This window comes from Coregonus lavaretus (assembly GCF_964263955.1).
Source record: "Coregonus lavaretus genome assembly, contig: HAP1_SCAFFOLD_3086, whole genome shotgun sequence".
NCBI lineage: Eukaryota > Metazoa > Chordata > Actinopteri > Salmoniformes > Salmonidae > Coregonus > Coregonus lavaretus.
In genome coordinates, this window is record NW_028165170.1 from 3,511 (window position 1) to 16,187 (window position 12,677).

Below are 12,677 nucleotides of genomic sequence, written 5' to 3' on the forward strand. Positions count from 1 at the left end.
AACTCAGCATTCTTTGTCCTCCAAATACGACGAGTTGAGTTTTTACCAAAAAGTTCTATTTTGGTTTCATCTGACCATATGACATTCTCCCAATCCTCTTCTGGATCATCCAAATGCACTCTAGCAAACTTCAGACGGGCCTGGACATGTACTGGCTTAAGCAGGGGGACACGTCTGGCACTGCAGGATTTGAGTCCCTGGCGGCGTAGTGTGTTACTGATGGTAGGCTTTGTTACTTTGGTCCCAGCTCTCTGCAGGTCATTCACTAGGTCCCCCCGTGTGGTTCTGGGACTTTTGCTCACCGTTCTTGTGATCATTTTGACCCCACGGGGTGAGATCTTGCGTGGAGCCCCAGATCGAGGGAGATTATCAGTGGTCTTGTATGTCTTCCATTTCCTAATAATTGCTCCCACAGTTGATTTCTTCAAACCAAGCTGCTTACCTATTGCAGATTCAGTCTTCCCAGCCTGGTGCAGGTCTACAATTTTGTTTCTGGTGTCCTTTGACAGCTCTTTGGTCTTGGCCATAGTGGAGTTTGGAGTGTGACTGTTTGAGGTTGTGGACAGGTGTCTTTTATACTGATAACAAGTTCAAACAGGTGCCATTAATACAGGTAACTAGTAGAGGACAGAGGAGCCTCTTAAAGAAGAAGTTACAGGTCTGTGAGAGCCAGAAATCTTGCTTGTTTGTAGGTGACCAAATACTTATTTTCCTCCATAATTTGCAAATAAATTCATAAAAAATCCTACAATGTGATTTTCTGGAGAGAAAAAAATCTCAATTTGTCTGTCATAGTTGACGTGTACCTATGATGAAAATTACAGGCCTCTCTCATCTTTTTAAGTGGGAGAACTTGCACAATTGGTGGCTGACTAAATAGTTTTTTTCCCCACTGTACAGTTAATTTCTTTGCCACATTTTTTGCAGTTTTACTTTAGTGCCTTATTGCAAACATGTATGTGTATGTTTTGGAATATTTTTTATTCTGAACATGCTTCCTTCTTTTCACTGTCATTTATGGGAGTATTATGGAGTAAACTACAATGTTGTTGATCCATCCTCAGTTTTCTCCTATAACAGCCATTAAACTCTGTAACTGTTTTAAAGTCACTATTGGACTCATGGTGAAATCCCTGAGCGGTTTCCTTCCTCTCCGGCAACTGCGTTAGGAAGGACGCCTGTATCTTTGTAGTGACTGGGTGTATTGATACACCATCCAAAGTGTAATTAATAACTTCACCATGCTCAAAGGGATATTCCATTTTATTTTATTTTTTTACCCATTTACCAATAGGTTATCTTCTTTGCAAGGCATTGGAAAACCTCCCTGGTCTTTGTGGTTGAATCTGTTTTTGAAATTCACTGCTCGACTGAGGGACCTTACAGATAATTTTATGTGTGGGGTACAGAGCTTGTTAAGCACATTTTTACCCTTTACAAGGGGTTGAATACTTTTTCACTCAAGACATTTCAGCTTTTCATTTTTAATTAATTTGTAAAAAGTTCTATAAACATCATTCCACTTTGACATTATGGGGTATTGTGTGTAGGCCAGTGACTCAACATCTCAATGTAATCCATTTTAAGTTCAGGCTGTAACACAACAAAATGTGGAAAAAGTCAAGGGGTGTGAATACTTTCTGAAGGCAGATAATATACGACAAACTCAATATTCACTGTATGTATTTTCCCTCTTTCCTCACAGTCTAACGTGGTGAAGACACAGACTATCACCATCTCAGACGTGTCTAACTCCCTGCGAGGAGACGTCTCTAACAAGGAGGTCCCCATCGTGCACACTGAGACCAAGACCATTACCTATGAGTCAGCGCAGGTGAGAGGGATCATTAGAAATGTAGTTCTCAAATAAAACTCTTTATTAACCCAATGAGTTTGTGTTAATAGTGAACTGGGTCGTATTCATAAGGGTACTGTTAAATTCTAAATAAACAGAATAAAAACTAAAGGACAACTAGGAAAAGCTCAAACCAAGTTCATTCACCCACTGGGTCCAACAGCTGCAAAGACAAAGACATATGTTTCCACAAGTACATATATTTATACCCTTTACTGGGCGGAGTCAACTCCTTGCACATCTGGACAGCCAATACATCTCTGTTGCTAGGCAGGAACTTAAGTGATGTGTGTAATAAACTGTTCCTTCTCCCTTCATGTGACCTGACCTCGGCCCACATTCCTCACTAATCCACAGCTATCCACCCTTATCAGTGACCGCAACCATGTGATTGCCTTTTCCCTTACTTAGTAGCTTTTCAGACCCATACTTCTTATCCAAACTCCATTGACCCCACCATATACATTCCTCATACATTTAACCATTAACTTCTAGTATTGCAAGTATTTAAAACTAGAACCCAACAGTACCCAACGGAAAACCATTTTTAAAAAACGTCTTGCAACGGAAAAAATGAAAACAAGCATTTCTTATGTCCTGGTAGTCCGTCCTGTTTCAGTGTGTTTTCCTCCTTTTGGGTGGTAGACAATGTAGTCCTAAATCAACCCCTTTTCTCCCCCTTGTGATAACATAGTGTCTCCTTCAGCCCGTAGACAACATGGCAGAGAGGGACTCTGGAGTGCTGCTGAGTGCCCAAACCATCACCTCAGAGACAGTCAGTACAACCACCACCACTCAGATCACCAAGGTACGTCCTGTGCTTCCTGATCTAGGATCAGTTTGGCCTTCTAGATGATTTTACATTTGAGTCATTTAGCGTAGGGATTCCCAACATATTTTGCTTTCTTGACCCACCCATTGAGGTGTCTTTTGAGTCGTGACCAATGTTCCCTCTAAGCTCCCCCCGGGGAATGCCGCGCAGAAGAAATATCAGCCCACGCAGAGAAACACGAGATTGAACTTCACTCAACTCTCTAGTTTTCCCCTTTAGTTAACACTATCAACGTTTCCCTCTACTGTGGGAATTGTGATCGAATCATCGATGCGATGGAATATACCGAAACAAAACAAACTATGCAAGACCTATTATGTAAAACTAACTATGCAAGAGATTTTCTTGTAGGCAGAACGCATCAGAGTAGGATTCTATTGCATTTACAGGCACAACTCAGCCCCTACTCTACACAGACCGGTGCGCCATAACCAATCAGAGCTGCAGTATACCAATATGCAAATAGACCATTGCCATAAATGGATCTGTGCCATTCACTTTGAACTGGACTGTGTTTACAGCATGAGCGGTCGTGAGTAGATGAGCTTTATTTTAGATCAAAGCGAGAGCTGCATGTAGCCACGTGTGCACATTTGTTCATATCCTTTGCTAGTTAGTGAGTTATTAGCCCAGTTATAGATCATTTGTAGTCAGCAATGGAGGAGTGGTTGCTTCCTACAAGAGCACAAAATGTGTGCATTTCTAGCCATCTTTGAAAAGCGAGTCAGGTAAAAGCTTTTTTTTATGTCTTAAAGGGGCAGAGTTATAATTTGAGACAGGCTTGAATAAGCTAAGTAGCCAAAAGGCAGAGGGTAGCATAATTTGTATGATTCTCTGTAATAATGGTATGGGAATAATAATGCATTTTATTTTGTAAAGTGGTTCCTTGCGTCAAACAACACAACATTTTCAGTCATCTTGTCTGAAGGACAAGCGGATAAACAGGTTAATGTCAAGCCCTGCATGTTTTTTTCAAAAGTCTCATGGAATGTAGGCCTACATTGAACACCACACATTGGCTGCTACTGTAGGCTGAACGATAGAACAACTATTTCCATGTTAAAACGTTATGGGATGCATTTTCTCCATTGTTTTTGATGGTAGGCCACTCTGGTAGGCCTGCAGTATGATCAAATAGCCACAGTAGCCTACTTGTCCACTGTTATAACTGTAAGTTAAAGCGGTTACAGCCTCAGTGTTCAAAATAAACGCGCGCCGGAAGTTGCACAGAATTTTCAGAACGTTTCAGAGTGTGCACTCAGCAGACCTGAAATTTGTTCAGTGCCAAATTGTTTTGGAGGGAACATTGGTCGTGACCCACCATAAAGGTTGAGTGGTGAGAACACACACAGACTAAAGAATAAGTAAAAATGTGATGAATAACACCCTCTTCTTCAATACATTAACTTAAGGTAGATTTCAATTTGGCTTCTTGTGACCAATTTTAAGAAATTGACTGTATAATTATGAAATTATTTCTAACAATGCAGGGTTGTACAAGTTCAGGGTTTTATTTTCTGGATCAAAAAGGGGCTTAGGTGGTGGGCGTGGCTAGGGGCGTGGCATGGGGCGTGGCAAATGGCATTGTGGGTCGTCTGCGCGGCTAAATTCTGTACGGGCCCTGGGCAAGTACGTTTGAGGCCCCCATTTTGGCGGCGAAGAGAACATTTAGCAGTTTTAAAGCTCATTTCCTGCAATTCAATACATTTCGCCATGGAGCTGAGAGAAAATGTAGCCGTTTTTAAGCTCGTGGGTCTGCGTACAGCCCTGAGAGATGGGAGAGGAGGATCTGAGGGTTGACGTTGTCGAAAGCAGCGGATAGATCTAGGAGACTGAGAACAGAGGAGAGAGAGTCAGCTTTGGTAGAGCGGAGAGAAGAGCGGTCTCGGTTGAGTGACCGGTCTTGAAGCCTGACTGGTTAGGCTGAAGAAGATCGTTCTAATGGAGAGATAACGAGAGAGTTGGTCAGAAACAGCACATTCAAGTGTTTTGGAAAGAAAATAAATAATTCAGAATATTCCGCTTTTTGAATACGGGCCCTGTTGTCCTGGTGACTGGGCCCTCATTCATTTACTGAAGGTCCCATTTTACTTTTTATTTATGTACAGTACCAGTCAAAAGTTTGGACACACCTACTCATTCAAGGGTAATTCTTTATTTTTACTATTTTGTACATTGTAGAATAATAGCTGCTCTGTCTCTAAACAGTATCTCTCTAACAGTATGTTGTCAGGTCAAAGCTGCCCTCTCTCTAAACAGTATCTCTCTATACAGTATGTTGTCAGGTCAAAGCTGCCCTCTCTCTATACAGTATCTCTCTATACAGTATGTTGTCAGGTCAAAGCTGCCCTCTCTCTATACAGTATCTCTCTATACAGTATGTTGTCAGGTCAAAGCTGCCCTCTCTCTATATAGTATCTCTCTCTAACAGTATGTTGTCAGGTCAAAGCTGCCCTCTCTCTATACAGTATCCTCTCTATACAGTATGTTGTCAGGTCAAAGCTGCCCTCTCTCTATACAGTATCCTCTCTATACAGTATGTTGTCAGGTCAAAGCTGCCCTCTCTCTATACAGTATCTCTCTATACAGTATGTTGTCAGGTCAAAGCTGCCCTCTCTCTATATAGTATCTCTCTCTAACAGTATGTTGTCAGGTCAAAGCTGCCCTCTCTCTATACAGTATCCTCTCTATACAGTATGTTGTCAGGTCAAAAATGCCCTCTCTCTATACAGTATCTCTCTATACAGTATGTTGTCAGGTCAAAGCTGCCCTCTCTCTATATAGTATCTCTCTCTAACAGTATGTTGTCAGGTCAAAGCTGCCCTCTCTCTATACAGTATCTCTCTATACAGTATGTTGTCAGGTCAAAGCTGCCCTCTCTCTATACAGTATCCTCTCTATACAGTATGTTTTCAGGTCAAAGCTGCCCTCTCTCTATACAGTATCCTCTCTATACAGTATGTTTTCAGGTCAAAGCTGCCCTCTCTCTATACAGTATCCTCTCTATACAGTATGTTTTCAGGTCAAAGCTGCCCTCTCTCTATATAGTATCCTCTCTATACAGTATGTTTTCAGGTCAAAGCTGCCCTCTCTCTATACAGTATCCTCTCTATACAGGATGTTGTCAGATCAAAGCTGCCCTCTCTCTATATAGTATCTCTCTAACAGTATGTTGTCAGGTCAAAGCTGCCCTCTCTCTATACAGTATCTCTCTAACAGTATGTTTTCAGGTCAAAGCTGCCCTCTCTCTATACAGTATCTCTCTATACAGTATGTTGTCAGGTCAAAGCTGCCCTCTCTCTATATAGTATCTCTCTATACAGTATGTTGTCAGGTCAAAGCTGCCCTCTCTCTATATAGTATCTCTCTATACAGTATGTTGTCAGGTCAAAGCTGCCCTCTCTCTATACAGTATCTCTCTAACAGTATGTTGTCAGGTCAAAGCTGCCCTCTCTATACAGTATCTCTCTATACAGTATGTTGTCAGGTCAAAGCTGCCCTCTCTCTATACAGTATCTCTCTCTAACAGTATGTTGTCAGGTCAAAGCTGCCCTCTCTATACAGTATCTCTCTATACAGTATGTTGTCAGGTCAAAGCTGCCCTCTCTCTATACAGTATCCTCTCTATACAGTATGTTTTCAGGTCAAAGCTGCCCTCTCTCTATATAGTATCCTCTCTATACAGTATGTTTTCAGGTCAAAGCTGCCCTCTCTCTATACAGTATCCTCTCTATACAGTATGTTGTCAGGTCAAAGCTGCCCTCTCTCTATATAGTATCTCTCTATACAGTATGTTGTCAGGTCAAAGCTGCCCTCTCTCTATACAGTATCTCTCTAACAGTATGTTGTCAGGTCAAAGCTGCCCTCTCTCTATACAGTATCCTCTCTATACAGTATGTTGTCAGGTCAAAGCTGCCCTCTCTCTATATAGTATCTCTCTCTAACAGTATGTTGTCAGGTCAAAGCTGCCCTCTCTCTATACAGTATCCTCTCTATACAGTATGTTGTCAGGTCAAAGCTGCCCTCTCTCTAAACAGTATCCTCTCTATACAGTATGTTGTCAGGTCAAAGCTGCCCTCTCTCTATATAGTATCTCTCTAACAGTATGTTTTCAGGTCAAAGCTGCCCTCTCTCTATATAGTATCTCTCTATACAGTATGTTGTCAGGTCAAAGCTGCCCTCTCTCTATATAGTATCTCTCTATACAGTATGTTGTCAGGTCAAAGCTGCCCTCTCTCTATACAGTATCCTCTCTATACAGTATGTTTTCAGGTCAAAGCTGCCCTCTCTCTATACAGTATCCTCTCTATACAGGATGTTTTCAGGTCAAAGCTGCCCTCTCTCTATACTATATCCTCTCTATACAGTATGTTGTCAGGTCAAAGCTGCCCTCTCTCTATACAGTATCCTCTCTATACAGTATGTTGTCAGGTCAAAGCTGCCCTCTCTCTATACAGTATCTCTCTATACAGTATGTTGTCAGGTCAAAGCTGCCCTCTCTCTATACAGTATCTCTCTAACAGTATGTTGTCAGGTCAAAGCTGCCCTCTCTCTATACAGTATCTCTCTAACAGTATGTTGTCAGGTCAAAGCTGCCCTCTCTCTATACAGTATCTCTCTATACAGTATGTTGTCAGGTCAAAGCTGCCCTCTCTCTATACAGTATCTCTCTAACAGTATGTTGTCAGGTCAAAGCTGCCCTCTCTCTATACAGTATCTCTCTAACAGTATGTTGTCAGGTCAAAGCTGCCCTATCTCTATATAGTATCTCTAACAGTATGTTGTCAGGTCAAAGCTGCCCTCTCTCTATACAGTATCTCTCTATACAGTATGTTGTCAGGTCAAAGCTGCCCTCTCTATACAGTATCCTCTCTATACAGTATGTTGTCAGGTCAAAGCTGCCCTCTCTATATACAGTATCCTCTCTATACAGTATGTTGTCAGGTCAAAGCTGCCCTCTCTCTATATAGTATCTCTCTAACAGTATGTTGTCAGGTCAAAGCTGCCCTCTCTCTATACAGTATCCTCTCTATACAGTATGTTGTCAGGTCAAAGCTGCCCTCTCTCTATACAGTATCTCTCTATACAGTATGTTGTCAGGTCAAAGCTGCCCTCTCTATACAGTATCCTCTCTATACAGTATGTTGTCAGGTCAAAGCTGCCCTCTCTATATACAGTATCCTCTCTATACAGTATGTTGTCAGGTCAAAGCTGCCCTCTCTCTATATAGTATCTCTCTAACAGTATGTTGTCAGGTCAAAGCTGCCCTCTCTCTATACAGTATCCTCTCTATACAGTATGTTGTCAGGTCAAAGCTGCCCTCTCTCTATACAGTATCCTCTCTATACAGTATGTTGTCAGGTCAAAGCTACCCTCTCTCTATACAGTATCCTCTCTATACAGTATGTTGTCAGGTCAAAGCTGCCCTCTCTCTATACAGTATCATCTGAATTAGTTTCTCTCTTTCCCTCTTTCTCTCTCTTCCCCCTGACCGTTGATATTTCTGGTCCTCAACCCTTTAAAAAAAAATCTCTTTCTCTTTGTCTCTCTCTCTTTCAGACGGTGAAAGGAGGGATCTCAGAGACTCGCATTGAGAAGAGGATTGTTATAACTGGGGACACAGAGATTGATCATGATAAGGTGGGGGACAGAATTCTAATAGCAGCCCCCAGCTCTGTGCTAGCTGGCTCTGTATGTATTCCGTTAGAGACCACTTCAGTGGAGTAACAATATATTATTCCTCTGGTTTAGAGCTATCACATATAATCTATACTTTTTAACATTTCATTCCTCTGTATTATTGTTACAAATCAAATCAAAAAAGAGAAAAGAGCTTGTTCGTTGATGTGATGTGAACTGAACGCGGTCTTGTCCGAATGTAGTACCCCTTTCAGTGTTTACTTGGGTAATGAACATTTACAACTGTGTAGTCGTGTGGGTTTTAGCGACTGTATTTCCCTGTGGGGTGATTGTGTTCACAAAATCAAGTCTTTAATGTATGTATAGCCTTTTTATTAGTGCCATCAATTTCAATGTATTGAATCTTCCCCTATGTATTTGTGTGTGTGTGTGTGTGTGTGTGTGTGTGTGTGTGTGTATTCCCTCTTCTCAGGCTCTGGCCCAGGCCATCAAGGAGGCGAAGGAGCAGCACCCGGACATGTCTGTGACCAGAGTGGTGGTGCACCAGGAAACAGAGATCACCCCAGATTAACCCCAGACTCACCTCTCCTATAACCAGGTCAGTAGTACCCCTAACCCTAACCCCAGATTAACCCCAGACTCACCTCTCCTATAACCAGGTCAGTAGTACCCCTAACCCTAACCCCATATTAACCCCAGACTCACCTCTCCTATAACCAGGTCAGTAGTACCCCTAACCCTAACCCCAGATTAACCCCAGACTCACCTCTCCTATAACCAGGTCAGTAGTAACCCTAACCCCAGACTCACCTCTCCTATAACCAGGTCAGTAGTAACCCTAACCCCAGATTAACCCCAGGCTCACCTCTCCTATAACCAGGTCAGTAGTACCCCTAACCCTAACCCCAGATTAACCCCAGACTCACCTCTCCTATAACCAGGTCAGTAGTACCCCTAACCCTAACCCCAGATTAACCCCAGACTCACCTCTCCTATAACCAGGTCAGTAGTAACCCTAACCCCAGATTAACCCCAGACTCACCTCTCCTATAACCAGGTCAGTAGTAACCCTAACCCCAGATTAACCCCAGGCTCACCTCTCCTATAACCAGGTCAGTAGTAACCCTAACCCCAGATTAACCCCAGACTCACCTCTCCTATAACCAGGTCAGTAGTACCCCTAACCCTAACCCCAGATTAACCCCAGGCTCACCTCTCCTATAACCAGGTCAGTAGTAACCCTAACCCTAACCCCAGATTAACCCCTCCTATAACCAGGTCAGTAGTACCTGTGTGGTAGTGTGTGGTAGTGTTAGTGTGTGGTAGTGTTAGTGTGTGGTAATGTGTGGTAATGTGTGGTAATGTGTGGTAGTGTTAGTGTGTGGTAGTGTGTGGTAGTGTTAGTGTGTGTTAGTGTGTGGTAGTGTTAGTGTGTGGTAGTGGTAGTGTGTGGTAGTGTGTGGTAGTGTTAGTGTGTGGTAGTGTTAGTGTGTGGTAGTGTTAGTGTGTGGTAGTGTGTGGTAGTGTTAGTGTGTGGTAGTGTTAGTGTGTGGTAGTGTTAGTGTGTGGTAGTGTGTGGTAGTGTGTGGTAGTGTGTGGTAGTGTTAGTGTGTGTTAGTGTGTGGTAGTGTTAGTGTGTGGTAGTGGTAGTGTGTGGTAGTGTGTGGTAGTGTTAGTGTGTGGTAGTGTTAGTGTGTGGTAGTGTTAGTGTGTGGTAGTGTGTGGTAGTGTTAGTGTGTGGTAGTGTTAGTGTGTGGTAGTGTTAGTGTGTGGTAGTGTGTGGTAGTGTGTGTTAGTGTGTGGTAGTGGTAGTGTGTGGTAGTGTGTGGTAGTGTGTGGTAGTGTGTGGTAGTGTTAGTGTGTGTTATTGTGTGGTAGTGTTAGTGTGTGGTAGTGGTAGTGTGTGGTAAATTCAGTTCAACTCAATCCCTCCTCCCAACCGTCTGTCGATTCAGTTCAACTCAATCCCTCCTCCCAACCCAGTCTGTCCATTCAGTTCAACTCAATCCCTCCTCCCAACCGTCTGTCCATTCAGTTCAACTCAATCCCTCCTCCCAACCGTCTGTCCATTCAGTTCAACTCAATCCCTCCTCCCAACCGTCTGTCGATTCAGTTCAACTCAATCCCTCCTCCCAACCCAGTCTGTCAATTCAGTTCAACTCAATCCCTCCTCCCAACCGTCTGTCCATTCAGTTCAACTCAATCCCTCCTCCCAACCCAGTCTGTCAATTCAGTTCAACTCAATCCCTCCTCCCAACCGTCTGTCCATTCAGTTCAACTCAATCCCTCCTCCCAACCGTCTGTCCATTCAGTTCAACTCAATCCCTCCTCCCAACCCAGTCTGTTGATTCAGTTCAACTCAATCCCTCCTCCCAACCCAGTCTGTCCATTCAGTTCAACTCAATCCCTCCTCCCAACCCAGTCTGTTGATTCAGTTCAACTCAATCCCTCCTCCCAACCGTCTGTCCATTCAGTTCAACTCAATCCCTCCTCCCAACCCGGTCTGTCCATTCAGTTCAACTCAATCCCTCCTCCCAACCGTCTGTCGATTCAGTTCAACTCAATCCCTCCTCCCAACCGTCTGTCCATTCAGTTCAACTCAATCCCTCCTCCCAACCGTCTGTCGATTCAGTTCAACTCAATCCCTCCTCCCAACCGTCTGTCCATTCAGTTCAACTCAATCCCTCCTCCCAACCGTCTGTCCATTCAGTTCAACTCAATCCCTCCTCCCAACCCGGTCTGTCCATTCAGTTCAACTCAATCCCTCCTCCCAACCCGGTCTGTCCATTCAGTTCAACTCAATCCCTCCTCCCAACCGTCTGTCCATTCAGTTCAACTCAATCCCTCCTCCCAACCGTCTGTCGATTCAGTTCAACTCAATCCCTCCTCCCAACCCAGTCTGTCCATTCAGTTCAACTCAATCCCTCCTCCCAACCCAGTCTGTCCATTCAGTTCAACTCAATCCCTCCTCCCAACCGTCTGTCCATTCAGTTCAACTCAATCCCTCCTCCCAACCCAGTCTGTCCATTCAGTTCAACTCAATCCCTCCTCCCAACCGTCTGTCCATTCAGTTCAACTCAATCCCTCCTCCCAACCCAGTCTGTTGATTCAGTTCAAAGCACTGCATGCTACTGACACTGGACATGCATACATACAGTGCATTCGTAAAGTATTCAGACCCCTTGACTTTTTCCACATTTTGTTACGTTACAGCCTTATTCGGAAATGGATAATATTGTATTTTTTTCCCCTCATCAATCTACACACAATACCCCATAATGACAAACCAAAAACAGGTTTTTAGAAGTGTTTGCAAATCTCTAAAAAACAACAACTGAAATATAATATTTACATACTTATTCAGACGCTTTACTCAGTACTTTGTTGAAGCACCTTTGGCAGTGATTACAGCCTTGAGTCTTCTTGGGTATGACGCTAAAAGCTTGGTACACCTGTATTTGGGGAGTTTCTCCCATTCTTCTCTGCAGATCCTCTCAAGCTCTGTCAGGTTGGATGGTCAGCTTCGCTGCACAGCTATTTTCAGGTCTCTCCAGAGATGTTAGATCGGGTTCAAGTCCGGGCTCTGGCTGGGCCACTCAAGGACATTCAGAGACTTGTCCCGAAGTCACTCCTGCATTGTCTTGGCTGTGTGCTTAGGGTCGTTGTCCTGTTGGAAGGTGAACCTTTGCCCCAGTCTGAGGTCCTGATCGCTCTGGAGCAGGTTTTCATCAAGGATCTCTCTGTACTTTGCTCCGTTCATCTTTCCCTCCATCCTGACTAGTCTCCCAGTCCCTGCCGCTGAAAAACATCCCCACAGCATGATGCTGCCACCACCATGCTTCACCGTAGGGATGGTGCCAGGCTTCCTCCAGACGTGACGTTTGGCATTCAGGCCATAGAGTTCAATCTTGGTTTCATCAGACCAGAGAGTCCTTCAGGTGCCTTTTGGCAAACTTCAAGCTGGCTGTCATGTGCCTTTTACTGAGGAGTGGCTTTCGTCTGGCAACTCTATCATAAAGGCCTGATTGGTGGAGTGCTGCAGAGACGGTTGTCCTTCTGGAAGGTTCTCCCATCTCCACAGAAGAACTCTGGAGCTTTGTCAGAGTGACCATCGGGTACTTGGTCACCTCCCTGACCAAGTCCCTTCTCCCCCGATTGCTCAGTTTGGCCGGGCGGCCAGCTCTAGGAAGATAATTGGTGGTTCCAAACTTCTTCCATTTAACAATGATGGAGACCACTGTGTTCTTGGGGACCTTCAATGCTGCAGAATTTTTTTGGCACCCTTCCCCAGATCTGTGCCTCGACACAATCCTGTCTCTGAGCTCTACAGACAATTCCTTCGACCTCATG

At 43.9% G+C, this 12,677-nt stretch overlaps 1 protein-coding gene across 1 annotated transcript; it reads left to right on the top strand.

Moving 5' to 3' along the window:
- Nucleotides 1-1,705: 1,705 nt before the first annotated feature.
- Nucleotides 1,706-9,004, top strand: LOC311116200 (protein 4.1-like; the record flags this gene model as incomplete). The annotated part of the gene is made up of 4 exons (XM_084191322.1): nt 1,706-1,834; nt 2,562-2,663; nt 8,247-8,327; nt 8,800-9,004. Coding segments are annotated over 4 exons (411 nt in total), but the record flags the coding sequence as incomplete, so codon positions are not given.
- Nucleotides 9,005-12,677: the final 3,673 nt, after the last annotated feature.